This window comes from Fringilla coelebs (assembly GCF_963513975.1).
Source record: "Fringilla coelebs genome assembly, chromosome: 11".
In the NCBI taxonomy this organism is placed as follows: Eukaryota; Metazoa; Chordata; class Aves; order Passeriformes; family Fringillidae; genus Fringilla; species Fringilla coelebs.
Window position 1 is genome coordinate 13,181,545 of NC_140037.1, and position 14,431 is coordinate 13,195,975.

The following is a 14,431-nucleotide window of genomic DNA, read 5'->3' on the forward strand; positions in this document are numbered from 1 at the left end:
TTATCCTCACCAGAAGGTGTTTCCCTGCATTCCACCTTTCAGACTGAGTTTTCCAGCATACAACCTGCATGGCACATGTCCCTCATACTACTGAGTAAAATAAAAGCCAGCATGAAGAGCCGATATAGAAACATCAAATTTATTCTTCAGACTTAAGGGAACAAAAAAAACTTTCAACTGAACCAGCTCACTGTCATCTTTAAGTGTGTTGGAAGACATTAGAACGAAATAGAAGACTTTCCTCTAGGTATGGCAAGATACTTCTGCTTATTACCAAGGAATCCTCTGTGATAAAAACCAGAAGTTCTTGAAAAATATTATTTTCTGCAGGTTTTATTGCTTTAAACAATCAAAATATCTCATTAAGAACTGCAAAGTGTAATAATACATTTAAGCTATGTGAGAAGCTACTATACATATTTCCCACATATAAATACATGAAAGAATACAGTCTCAAGAAAAAAGATTACTATGCTACATACCAATCTTAAAAAAAAAAAAAAAAAAAAAAGTGGGTTAATCAATATGCAATGTATACTGACCTGAGTAAGATCTGGAATGTCACCCTGATCAATTCCAACTTGCTGGGTTTACAAAAAAAAGGAAAAAAAGTACATTACTACATGCAGTGCCAATGAACATAACCAGCAGTGTCTGAAAAACCAGCGGTGTTACACAGAAACTAGCATATTAAAAAGGGATATTCATAATTTTCTGAACTGCTACAAGTTTCACTAGGAACACACCTTAGAAATAAAAAAATGCATTAAACTGCATCTCAAGGCAAACTCAGCTTTCCATCCAGCCTAACTCTCATACAGAAAAGCCTGCTAGAAGCATTAGAAACAGCCACATTGCTTACTGGAACTAGTTATCAATTTTTAAGTACTTACAGTAAAGGAGAGCCCTATAAATTTCTTTAAATACAGTGTAATAATCAGTTCATGCATTCTGGAGCATTCATAAAATTTATAATGATACTTCAGAAAGTTTACTATGTGGTCTGGCTAATAAAAAGGATACCCAAGAATCCCACTCATGTTAACAAGCATATACAATCTTTAAAATATTTAATCTCTAGAAAACTTCCTTGTATAGTGAAATTAAGCAAACAATCTGTTTCAAGGTGTTTCTGTGAATATTGATTGTGTACCAATACAGACAGCTAAATTATATCCTTTCCATACACATAGATTTATTTACCTCTGCTACTTTGAGGAACTCTGACAATTTGGTCATTCTGGCTAGAAATTTTTTGTAAATATCCAAGCCTTCTTTGCACTGGTTCTTCTTCATATCAAAATATCTTTCTGAGGATGCAAATAAAACTTGTAAGATAATACCCTCCCCAGTAAAAAGCTGACATAGTATTATTGAAGTTACTTTGACACAAGCTTCATTAAGAGGACAGCAGTAACTCAAAGCTATTCAGATATTCAAGCTTATAGGAATACCTGAAACCTTTTATAATAAGTCAGTCAATACAAAACCACTGATTTTCCTGTTTCAGTGTGTTAGACTATACTGCAAAAATTTATTAAACATGGATGTGAATCACTGCAAATCGTTAAATTAGGTATTATGGTGAATATTTTCAAAAAGTCAGCTTTTTTTCAAAAAGCTGGCAATAAGAAAAATTATTTTATCATTTGAAAATATTCCTGGTATTTATTTACCTTTCTACATAATGTATCACTACATTTTGATACTGAAGTGGCTATGTATGCTGAACTGACCTACCAAAAGGAGCACCAACCACATCTGTCACTTTTTACGGTTTTGCCCTATATAATTACAAATAGAGCACTGAGTAAAAATTAATGGATTAACAGAACAAACTGATGGCTTCATTCATAAATTTGCTTAAATAGTAATGAAAAGGATTTGCTATGAGCTTATCACCCTTTTAGGCAGATTCAGGTACCAGTCAAAGGTGACCAGTCAAGTTTTAAAGAAAGAACAGGAAAACAGAATTCAGCCATACTGTGAGTACATTAAATATTCAAAACACCACATATCTCACCAAACCTTTACAGTCCAATTGCAAAGGTTATCCACTGCACTTTGATGGTATTTTTGTTTCAGTCTCGCCAATCACCCTCTCATTTCACTTTCTGTTTCAATATGCATTCTTCCAGGTAGAAGTGAATGTGTAAGCCTATGCTCCTAGTCACTAAAACTAAGACAGGCTTCATTTAACAACAACAAAGCAGAGAAAATTTATTAAGAAATTGAAGTCATAAATTATCTATGTTCTTTACTTTACTCAATATCTTTCACAAAATTCAAAAGCTAAAAAAATTCTCACATACCTAAAAGATTAATAATCCCCTCATTGTATGCTGCAAAAAGTCTAATGGAATCTTTAAAGAGAAGCATAAAGGCAGCATTTATAACACCATTTGTTAGTTCATTTGGATTTGCCTGTGTAGAAAGCAATGAGAAAGTAAATTAGTATTTAACAAAATAATGAAACTCTCACTTCAAAGTGAGAGAATGTTACTTAACACTGAGCTTAAAGTACTTACATCAAAATCAAGGAGTGCATCAAGCTGGTTCTGTATGATTGGAAGGGTTTTCAGAAGCTTTTCAGGATTCATAGTTCTCATCACTCCATCTATCCTACAGAGTAAAGGACACACATTTACAAGACACAGAGATCTCAGCACACATTGTATTGTTTCAACAATGCAACATTGCTTCAAAGGGCCGAAAGAGCACCATTCTATGGCAAGCTCAGGAACAACTGTGGCCCTCCTTGCAACAGGAAGGGTCAAACACAAGTAGCAGAGTAGTCTTACCCTCTTTTCATTTTGGTGAAGTCAACTGCTACAAGTCTATATGAAAGTGCTTTTTCATTCAAGTATCTGCTGTATCGCCTAATGAAGGTAGACATATCATAGCCTAGAAGTTAAGCATTTGTGAGTTAGACATTTTGAAGGGAAAACTGAAGTTTTTTAGTTCTTATCAAGAACTGTTTTCCTACTAGCCTATTTTACATCAGCTTACATAAAAAGTCCTTCCTAGGCACTTTCCAGGACCTTGAGATGTGACATTAGTTTCTTCCCAAGCAGCTAAGATTAGGAAAGCATTTGGTGCAATTATGAGAATAAACACCAAAACACGTTAAAATATTAGACAAGAACTGAGCATGAAAGATTAGGCAAGCACCAAGCAGTTATTGTTAAAATATACTTGAAAGTAAAATAAAAATGTATTCCTAGTAAAATGCTGAAGACTTTGGTAACTTATCTGCCATCCCTCAAAACCCACAAAAAAACCCAAAAATGTTTTCTACCATGAGCAAGTAATTAAAGGACGTATCAGAGATTTGAAGAAGTTCTCCCTGTTTATACAGCACATCTTATTTACCATTCCATGCACCTTAACAGTAAATATTTACTTCTGAGTCTTTAAAATAAAAGAAGAAAAATTACTATTGTACTGATAATTCATCAGGTTTATTCTAATGAGCATCGAGAGTTCACTTTACAGCTGTGTGTGCAATGTCACATATATATCAGGCAGATTTCTAGTACTCACCTAGGTAACTCAAAATGTCACTCTATCTGTGTCTACATTCTTGGCTGGACATTCTTTGGCGTCTCAAGCAAAAAAATCAAAACACCCTTCCATTTAAATGTCATTTAGCTCCTAGTGTGCACCAATGCATGCACCATCACAGAGAAAAAGGAGAAGAGGTATCTCCTTCAGTGAAAGATCCTTACCCTGCATGGCACTTTTGTCCAGGTAGTTATTTAGGTTGAACAAAGTGTTCCGGGACGCAAGATACTGGATAAAGCGCTGTTGGTGAAGAAAAAATGGAGAATGCAATTGTTGTGAGAGTCAAAACACAGAAGTTATTACAAGCAAACTACACTTACCTTGTAACCATTTCTAGCAACTTCTATGTACAATAGAAATTAGTTAAAAGGGAAAAAATTAGAGGAAAACCTGAAAATACTTATCAGCAAAGCTTCTGATGTCCAAAGCTCAATTTGGTAAAAATATAAACTTAAACTAAACAAAGAGACATCACTGCTCATGAATAAAATACAAGTAATCCTAGAGGAAGCTGCCTAGTTAACTTTGTACTTTAGAACAGACAAGCTGGAAAACACAAAACAAAAATACTGCTTGCATAATCCAGGCTCCTGAAGTTTGACATAGCGCAACTGCTGCAGTGTGAAGAGCACACTATGTTTTACAGGTCATTTCAATCAAGTTCAGAGCTTTGCAGAGAGGAGGAACACCAAGCTTTCACAGCAGGTTAATGGTTGGAAAGCACTAAGAATTGTCACTTCAGCGTTACCAGTGGTGAACAATCATTTCTTAGGTCAACGACCATACATAGGTTCAGGACTGTCACCTGACCAAAGTTTAGCTTTTAACATAAGGCTTGTGCAAGAGAGGCCACATTTCTAACCCCATGTAATTGTCTAGGAAGCTTTTAATGAATTGTGATGAAATAATTTAAGTGAATTAAACATAGTAGAAGGGTGCTTCAGAGGAATGTTAACAGCAACAACACATGAAGACTCAGTCCATTAGATGATGTCTTGCAAGATCAAATATGCTAGTCACCATATTCCTCTCCCCTTTACCAAGTATTCTTTCTTATCTGTTATTAGGTTGGCTGCACATTTACAGAGTGCTAACAAGACTCTTCTGCTGTGCTCTTACTGATAAGCACTACCAACCCAGATACCTGCAGGTAAACTGCAAACACTGATATTCTGGTATTGAAATAAAGAAAGAATATTTTTTTCCCTCTGGACAAATACTTTAGCGCTATCAGCAGAGGAAGAACAAAATCTTGGAAAAACTGAAGTAGATATATAATGCTTTACAGACTGAGACAATTTTTAAAAGCTGTTTAGTAGGCTTTAAGAGAACAAATCATGTCTTACCTCATTTCCATACATCATGAGGTGGTGCGTTGTAATTAGAGCTTTGAACACTACAACCCAGCTACTGTTTGCAGTTCTTTCAAAGAGTGTATCTGCCAACTGTGGAATATTCACATTCATTTCATTTGTGCACTGTATTAGATCTAAATTAAAGGAAAAAAAATCAAAGCATTACAATGAATTACATGCTCAGAGGATCAACATGTTATTTTGTGGTTTTTACATTGAGAATACATACTGGAAGCATTAACTTCAGTAGTTTAAGAAATAACTGAGCTTCTTTACTCTCCTTGCTCAGATTCACTACATTTTACTGAAACACTCCAAGTATGGACTTCAAAGGCATTTCAATAATTTGACGGAGTCCCAATATCTCATCAATAAATAACCTGTTCCATTAAAATGGAGCCCAAATTAGTCTCTGAAAGCCAGTGAGCTGGCTGGATGTGTGACCTTCTGGATGCTCAATGCCTGAGGCCACTCCATCTAACAAAAAAAATGAAAATTTGAGAAGTAACAAAAAGCTGAGACATCCCAACCTCATGAGACCAACAAGCAGCACAACCCTGCCGCTCCCACCTAAGCCTGAGCTCACACATGATGGCAACAAATCTTTAAATTATGCCTCTTTTCTGTAAGAAATAAGAGCAAGAATTTGCATCTATCCACTCTTCCACTTAGCTTAAAAACACCTGATCACAAGCCTTACTGAGTATTTTGTGATGGATCATTGTAGGTCTTGGGCTTTCATACAAAAAAGCTCTTTGTGTCTTTGACAATAAACTCAATAGTAGAACATTAACTTGGAAGGTCAGAGACAGTGGGGTTCAAGACTTTGCCTGAGATTTAGCACAAAACCTGGACAGGCTCCAGCACAGACATGGGAAGAGCACTTGCCTGAGAAGGCTAAAGAAGGCATTTGCTGAGAAAAGAGCAGAGAACTGAATCCAGGACTACTCTAAACCCCTCAAGACATGCACATCAGACATTTATTCTCTCTGTGCTAAATTTGGCTCAGGTGTGATCAAAGGACGCCCTAAGGACTGGGCAAGGCCAGTAAAGCAAACATTTGGTTTGAAAAGCTTCCTTTGTGGCCTCTCATTTAAGCTGAGCCTGTGAGCAGCCCATTGGTAGCAGAGCCCACTGCTGTTCGTGCAGCTTGTCTGGATGAGGACCTGAAGGAGGGCAGGTGCCTGGGCAGCCAGGCAGCAGCTGAGAGCTCTGAGGTGTTGGCACCACTGAAAGAGCCAACTGCTCTGCCTTAGCAGCAGCACAGAGAGCACAGACTGTGTCATCAGAAGCACTTCAAATGTCAACTTAGAGCTCACACAATGATAATTTAGGACAAAATATTTCACAGAAATACTGCACTTAAAATTTATATCTTTCTAGCACACAGTGTATATAACAGATGGACCTTAACTGAAGATTAAGAAAAAGTCTTTGATTAAGGATTGTTGTTTAAAATAGCTTAATAATCAGAGTAATTTTAATAAAGAATTTTAGTATCTCATCAAGGTAAAAAGCTATAAAATGCAAGTTATAATAAGTTACTTATTTCATTCAGATGTCAGAGATTTCCAAGTATATACAAAACATGGATGTTGGGATGAAAACTTTCACTCTTATTAGCAACACACAAAAATGCTGAAATAGCTACACAAAAAGAAGAGCACCAGAAAGCAACTTTAAGCCAGCTATACCTCAAAACCTTATTGCTGAGTAGTATTCAAATAGTTCAATATTTACAAATGTGAACTTTCTCAAAACCCAAGTAATTTGTTAGCTACTGCTCCCTACTCATGGTTATATCACCATCAGATGCTCTGTCAAATTAATAAGTACTTTAACCTAGAAGTACAAACAGTCTAGAGGCAATTATTGCCCCATATAATGAAGCAACAGCCTCATCAATTGAATGAGGATCTTGTTGTGACATTTCTAAGTAGTTATCTCAAAACACACTAAGGCAACTAAGTCTTCCTAAATCAAATCAGTTTATAATCAGGTACTATTATGGAAAGTACTGAGCAGTACCTAAGAGCAGCAGCTGATGTGTCTGTACCCCACAGAGAAATGTTACAGGACTATTAAAAGTCCTACTCTCAGTTTATAAAAACCAACCAACCAACAAAAATCTCACAAACTCTTTCAAGAGCAATACCTATAAAACTAGGTAACAGTTAAAGAAATTCGATTGATCTGCTGAGGTCAAAGACCATACAGCTCATTGAAAATAAAATTCAGCACAAAGTCCTTTTGCTTCACATAACCAGTAAGCAAGTCAAATTTTTCGCTGAAGATTTTTCAATATTAAATGTGCTTATTAAATAACAGATGAAACTAGAAGGGAGATCCAGGTTAAAACCCAAAATCTTGCTGCTCTCCAGTCAAGCTAACCAAGGTATCTTCATTCATATTTTGCCAGCGCTCCCCAGTGATTTCTGTCCTGTCGCCTTCCCTCAAGCTAAGGTCTCCCAGCAGATGTTCCAACAGACACCAAGATGATGCTAACACTGGGAGATCCTTTGCACGTTCTAATGTCTGTGACTGCTATTGAGTGTTCTCACAGTGCTGCTGGGGCACAATGTGACAGGAATCCAACTGTTAGCACCTGCATGCAGCGCTCTAACTGGAGAGCTCTCCTTAAGCCCCACACCCATAAAACAAGTCTTGCTTTATGCCAGAATAAAGGTTTACTTTCACAGGAAGCCATGCAGATCTCTTCTGTCAAGTGTCAGTAACAGAGTGAAGCTGACAGAGCTCTGCTGCATTTGAGAAGCTCTTTTGTTATTGTTTCCTTCTCAAGGGTATCTGTGTAAGATACGTGTCTGTCCATTTCAAAAGGGAACCAAAATTAAATACCCCACATAGGCAGGGCCACTGGAGTCTAATTCAAGCTGTGGCTGAGTGAGCTGTCACCCCATGCACTTGAGACATGCTGAGGACAACACTCACTGGCTGCCCTGAAGACAATTTTTACAGGGGGTACTCAGCACAGCCTGGTCTTTGATTCCAAACCTCCTTCAACAGCCAAGCACATAAGTCACAGTTACCAATACTGGAGAACACATGCTTAGACAAACAAAATGTCTCTGAAATACTAAACTAAGCAAAAAATGGCAGTGCATTTTATAGGCCAAAACTGGACTTTCTTAAGAGCATGTTGCAAAAGACCAAGTTTAAAACTAAGGCTGCTTCAATAAGGCTACTTGGGGTAATTAAAAAAAAAATCATTTTACAACTAGCAATAAAAATAAAGCCGGCATTACATTTTAATCCTTCAATTGAGATACATAAAAATAAATGTAAGTGCCATTACTCTAACATGATTCTTCTAAGCCTGCAATGGGAGTATCTATATAGAGACAACTATAGGGATCTATTACAGCTGGTGGCACAGAAGGAAGAAGCTATTATCCCCATACAGCTGGAAGTAGAAAGGAACACATGCACCTGAGAGACTGACAGCTGGGCAACAGTAACATGGATGTTGGCAGCAAAAACTGGTATGAAATGCACAGGGTGAGTGATGCTCATTTTCTTATCGCAGTACTTATATAAACACTTCACAACTCAAAGCATTTTGCCAATTACCCAGAGGAATCATTTCAACTGCAAGTGAAACTGCAGTGCTATTTCTAGAATGGAATTTAGAGACATGTTAACATCACACAGGAAAAAGAAAAGAAAAGGAAAAAAAAAAAAAAAGAAAAAAAAAGAAAAACAAGAAAAAAAAAAATCCAACAGCTTTAAACCAGAAGAGTACCATAGGGGTTTTCAAGCAGTCTGGAAGAGCTGTGAGAATCTTAGTGCCTAGAAGAGTACTTAGTATTTCTTTCCCACAACTCATCTGAAATACTGGCACATCATCTGTGAAGTTATACAGCTCTTCAGAGAACAGCTTAAATCCAGATATTAAAAACAAAATAAAAAAATTATATATCAGGTTTTTGGAAAATTCTCAGAAAAAAACTGACATACTTTTCAACTTTTAAGTTATAAGAAAAGCCATAATTTTCTTGAGTCAGGAATCTCTCTCAAGAGAGCTGTAAATACATAAGATAAAGGCAACCATAATAGTTTAATATTCATGTATTTCTTCCATTTTGTCACAGGGCTGAAACTGCTTTAAGACAGATATAAGAATTAAGACAATTTTCCTCAGTCCCAGAAATCTTAAAAAAATACACTTTCTTCTAGAAAGTTGCATCATAGATGGCACATTACGAAAATGAGCCACTGCAGCCAACTTTCTCAGTGTAGCCAAGGAATGCAACAATTTTTGCTGGAAGACTTAAAAGACACCACTCAACTGTTACAAACATTGTTTTGCCCATATTTGCTCATAGTGCATGTCTGAGAGCAATCTTTAAATTTCAGTTATATAATAACAGGTAAATCTGAATTTTGAGTTACTTTACCATGAGCAAAGCAATTCAGCTATTCTGTCTCACTCCCCCACTAAACAAGGACACAGGACAGATAGCACAAAATGTTTTAAGAAAAGCTATATACAACCCCCATTTATAGATTCCCACAATATTAACTCTTTTTTTTTGTTCAAATTAAATTCCTCAATTATCGTACTGAAAAACTTCACAAATTGCTAAAGAACTTCAAATGAATGACAGCCACTGGTCTGTGTAAAGGGTTCAAGAAAATGCCTTTGTCCTGTATCACAACTTGCACATCTCTGCAAGAACCACACTGCATCAGCATTCACTCGACAGTCAAAAGCTCAAGTTGCCAAAAGAATGGGCAGTACCAGAATTACCACTTCTTGGGTTTCCAAAGCTTGTATACATATGGGAGTTTTAAGTTTTGATTAACAACATTAACTACCTTCCCCTCCCCTGTGCTTCTTTAGTGGGCTGTATATAAGTTAAACAGAAGCTGTTTTTTCATTACTGGGTTAATTTAAAAGTTTAAGCTGCAATTAATTTAGGGGTTTGTTTTTTCCAAGTTTTGGTCTACACACAAGTCTACTCAGCCAGTTACCAGCTTGGCTACAGCTTTAATTTATTCTTTTTTCTTTTGATTCTTCAGTGGTTAGACAAGAGGGTGTTTGCCTCCAGAGGTGTAACAGCCCCACTCCGCTGTAACCCAGACTCTGAAGGCTGAGGGGAGTGACAGAACTGTCACCAGGAAAGAAGAGACAAGACCTTCAGGTGCTCCACTATCAGCCTCTATAGAACATTTTACATTATCTGAAATGACAAAATACTACAGAAATAGATCTGTTTACTTATTTAGGACACCATGACCTACTTTAAAAGGTAAATCCCCAAGTATGCCCATTGACATTGCTTAGGTTTTTGGGGTGGATTTTTTGTGGGTATTTTTTCACTCTTGAAGTAAAATATGACTATACTACTCAGCTGTCAGTAGTCAGACAAACCACAAGACTCTTAAATACTCACAGACACTGCATATGTAACACCCTTCTGTAAAAACCTATATTGTAATACCACAGTTTTTCTTGCTGAGGAAACTTGGCAATAGGGGATTTTAAGAATTAATCTGAACAGAGGGCACAAACTGATACTCCTCCACAATCCCTGATACAACTGCAGCAACTCTGAAAAAATTGTTCCTGGTAAAGCTTTTTCCTGAGCAGCAATTACAAATAATACCAGATGGTGTAGCATTTTGAATGACACACACACGTAGTGACCAGAGTACAACTACCAGAGTTTTACATTAAATCTAAGCTATGTTTTCCTTTATAATGTACTTAAATTGGGAAGTACTTGCACTGTGTCTTGGAAAAAGATACAGCTCAAACCATGACAATACCGTATGATTTTTTTCCCAGAGATTGCAGTATGTTGTATCTACCTGCTCACATTTAATACAAGTAAACCTGGTGTACAAGGGAAAAAATAAAAATGCCACTCAAAGGGTTGCAGATATTTGAGAAGCAGTGCCTGGGTAGGCTCAATGAAGAGAGGAGCATGTTCACTGGGAATTTTTAAACCCTTTCAGACATATTTAAGGTACCATACTTCACATCTTTTTTTTCCCTACCCCACCAAAGTATTCCTCTATTTTAGATACCAAATGACAATAAGATTTTTGTCTGTCTTAGGCCAAAGTCTGAGCAAACGATTTACACCAGAATACAGAACTCACATGGCACAGAAGGGGACTGTCAGGAGACTGACTGACAGCTCCAAACAGGCTGGGATCAAAAGGAACTTGTTAGTCAAAAGGCACTCTCAGTTTATGGTATTCTCAAGAATTGTTCCATGTTTCCATTTTCTTATTTTGTAACAGTGACTTACAGCCGATGACATTATTTCAATAGTATTTTCAAACAACACACTACCTTTTTTAGGATTCAGAACCTTTCAAACTATTGAGCAAGCTGTCACCACTTTCTGGCTTCCTGTTATGTTGCCATTTCTGGACTCAAAGGTTACCTCATTGAACTCGTACCACAAGCAGAACACAAGACCAGAAGAAAGAAGGTAACTTTAAAAAGGTATCTTTAGAAAACAAATTGTCAGTTACCCATTTTAAGGCTTTTCATTTCAACACAATAGCTGCAATGTTCACTACTGTAGCTGGACGCCACCCATTCAGATCAGTAACAAATGAAATATATATTTGGCTGGTTTTAACTGTTTGATCCACACCGAAAGCTCTCACACAAGCCAGTATGAGCAGACCAGTGTCACAGGGTCACACATCCCAACTATCCTCAAACAATATAACCCAGAACGCTTCTGCCGAGAGCCTGAACCAGCAGCACCTTTAGTACCATCAACTTGTATGAATCCTGCAAAACTACCCCGCCTGTCTTTGAAGAAACCAGAAAAAGGATTCAAGCATTTTTTTCCTCTCTTTAATGGAAACACACACACTTATTTCGCTTTTACAAGCTGGAGAGCGGGTATGCTACAGAACGTACAAGGTTTGTGCACTTTTGAGCAAGAAGACAGGAACTCCAATTGCTACTCTGTTACTAAAGCGAAGCAACATGACTGACATTTCTGTAGATTTCAGGGATAACTCTCTGCAGCTTTTGGTATAGAGAAAAAGGTTTTAAAATACTTAGTTTAAACGTATTAACGGCAACATACTCTCAACCAGAAGAAACGCATTGATCAACCTACGCCCTTTTAATCTTATACATCGTTTCGCGATTTGTAAAACAGAAAACTATGATGTTGCGGGAAATGTTCGAAATGTTTAAACGGCTGTAGTCCACGGGGTATACGGAAGGACTAAACAGTGCTTTAAAAAATTTAAATTCTGCCTTGCAACAGTAAACACACCTTTTCCCCAGGTGTCGGACTAATAAGCACCACTGTATCCAGAGCACAAGAGCTAAGCAGCTCTCACCGGGAACAGCTCGTGAGGCTGGAATATTTTTGCTCCCCGGGCGCGACCAGGTGTTACAAACCTCGCTCCCTCCACGTGGAAAATAAGTTCTGGCGATCACACCCAGATTTACCCGACACCCCCCTCCAGGTGCAAGCGGCCGGCTCTCCCCTCTCCCCCGCCCCTGGCCGTCGGGCTGCCCCGAGCTCGGAGCTCCAACTCCGGGCCCACCCGGCCGGCTCCTACTCACAGTCCAGGTGCTTCTTCTTGGGGCCCATCACCTCGTGGGTCGTCGCCTTGCACACAGCCTTGGCGACGGCCGAGCCGGTCACGCTGTGCTGCGCCGCCGTGATGCGGTCGGTGATCGACTGCCCCGACATCATCGCCGCGGCCCTGGCGGCGGCTCCGCCGCGTCCCCCCGCAAGGCCGGGACGGCGGCTCCCCCGCGGCCGGGGGCGAGCGCAGCCTCCCGGAGGAAGGGCGCCGGCGGCTCCCTCCGGCAGGAGCGCTCGCCGGGCTCCGCCTCAGCGGCTCCTGTCGGCCGCCGCCGCCGCCGGGGCTCTTCCCGCTGCTCCGCGGAGCGGCGGCGGTGATCGCTCGGCTCCCGGCACCGCTCGGCGCTGCCGCCTCCGCCCGCGGGTGCGCCCGGCTTTCCCTTTCACATTACGCTCACAGACAAAATGGCGGCGGCCGCGGCGTCAGGTGACCGCGCGCCCGCCCCGCTCCCGCCCCGCCGCTGCCGAGAGGGGCCGGGGCCCGGCTGGGTCGGGGCCGGGAGAGGAGCGGGAGCGGAATGGGGCCGGGAGCGGGACAGGAGTCGAGGCCGTCCTCTACACCGGGCCTCTGGTGTCCGCGGGCGGTGGGACCCACCCCCGCAGCGGTCCGTGACTCGCCGCCCCCAGCACCAGAAAATCACAGGATGAGCTTGGATGGAAAAGACCTGTGCGATCATTGATCCCAGGCTGTGACCGAGCACCACCGTGTCAGCCCCACCAGGGCACTGAGTCTTTTCTTAAAGTCAGGGTCAGTGACTCCACCGCCTCCCTGGGCGGCCCATTCCAGTGTCTAATCACCTTTTGTGTGAAGAAATTCCTCCTAATGCCCAACCTAAACCCCCCCTCGTACAGCTGGAGACTATGATCTCTCGTTCCGTCACTATCTGCGTGGGAGAGGAGGCCGCTCCCCAGCGGGCCCCAGCCTCCTTTGAGGGAATTGCCCGCCGGCTCTTTGTTTGTGGGTGGGTGTGAATGACAGCCGGGACCGGCCGGGCCCTCACGGCGAGGGCGGCGGGACGAGCACGGGCGCGGGGCGGGACCGGACCGAGGGCCATGGTCCGGGTGAGATTTTCATCACAGATCACAACTGTCCCGGGAAGGGACCTCTGGGACGGTCTAGTTCCACCTACCTGCCGTGGGCAGGGACACCTGCTAGACGCGGTTGTACTAGTTTTTGTGGTGATGAGTTTTCTCTTGTGGACTTTACTTTCAGAAGCAACGTCTGGGGAGAAAAAAAAAAAAAAAAAGAGCCCAACCTCCCATGCTGAGCCTGTTTCAAGGGGCTGTAGAAGCTTTTGGGTTGGAAAAGACCTCTGAGGTCATTGAGTCAAACCCTTAACCCGGCACTGCCAAGCCCACCGCTAAAACCTGTCACCAAGTGGTGCCACATTTACCTGTCCGGGGCTGGTGACTCCACTACTGTCCTGCAGGGACTGTTCCTGGGCTTGACAACACTTTTGGTGAAGAAATGTTTCATACTATCCAATCTAAACCTCCCTGGCACAACTGGAGGCTAATTGCTCTTGTCCTGTCCTTTGTGGCTTGGGAGAAGAGATGAAGCCCCAGCCTGGATGCCGTGGGGCACTACTCACAAGTAGTACAACAACAAATCATTGGTGGGTTCTCAAAACCTTTCCAGCTACTGATACCCAGCACAACCCTGTGAGAGCTGCCATGAGGGAAATCCATGCCAGCCAGACCCAGAACTGTGACAAAAGAATGCAGCATCACTACTACTCAGTCAGAGCAAACATTTCCCAGGCCATTCCACAGAGGAGTGTTTTTTAACTTCTGCATTTATAGTACACTAATATAAGTGTGAACACTCATACAACAGAAGATAGAACACAGCAATAGTTATTTTTACTTTGAAGTAAAAATACAAAAAGTAAGGAGAGTAAAAAGTAGGCAGTTGAA

The 14,431-nt window shown here is 40.7% G+C and overlaps 1 protein-coding gene across 2 annotated transcripts in view; it reads right to left on the reverse strand.

The window, feature by feature from the left end:
• LOC311158123 (phosphatidylinositol-binding clathrin assembly protein-like) overlaps positions 1 to 13,018 on the reverse strand; it is a 29,059-nt gene extending 16,041 nt beyond the window's left edge. The window contains exons 1-8 of one of the 2 annotated variants that reach the window (XM_084213287.1): positions 12,490 to 13,018; positions 4,911 to 5,053; positions 3,729 to 3,804; positions 2,802 to 2,904; positions 2,529 to 2,622; positions 2,313 to 2,424; positions 1,204 to 1,310; positions 543 to 584 (exon numbers count right to left, since the gene is read on the reverse strand). In XM_084213287.1, the coding sequence (XP_084069413.1) occupies positions 543 to 584; positions 1,204 to 1,310; positions 2,313 to 2,424; positions 2,529 to 2,622; positions 2,802 to 2,904; positions 3,729 to 3,804; positions 4,911 to 5,053; positions 12,490 to 12,622 (810 nt within the window). In that variant the 5' untranslated portion in view covers positions 12,623 to 13,018. The remainder of the gene's footprint in view (positions 1 to 542; positions 585 to 1,203; positions 1,311 to 2,312; positions 2,425 to 2,528; positions 2,623 to 2,801; positions 2,905 to 3,728; positions 3,805 to 4,910; positions 5,054 to 12,489) is intronic. The other variant, XM_084213286.1, reaches the window with a different exon arrangement.
• Positions 13,019 to 14,431: the final 1,413 nt, after the last annotated feature.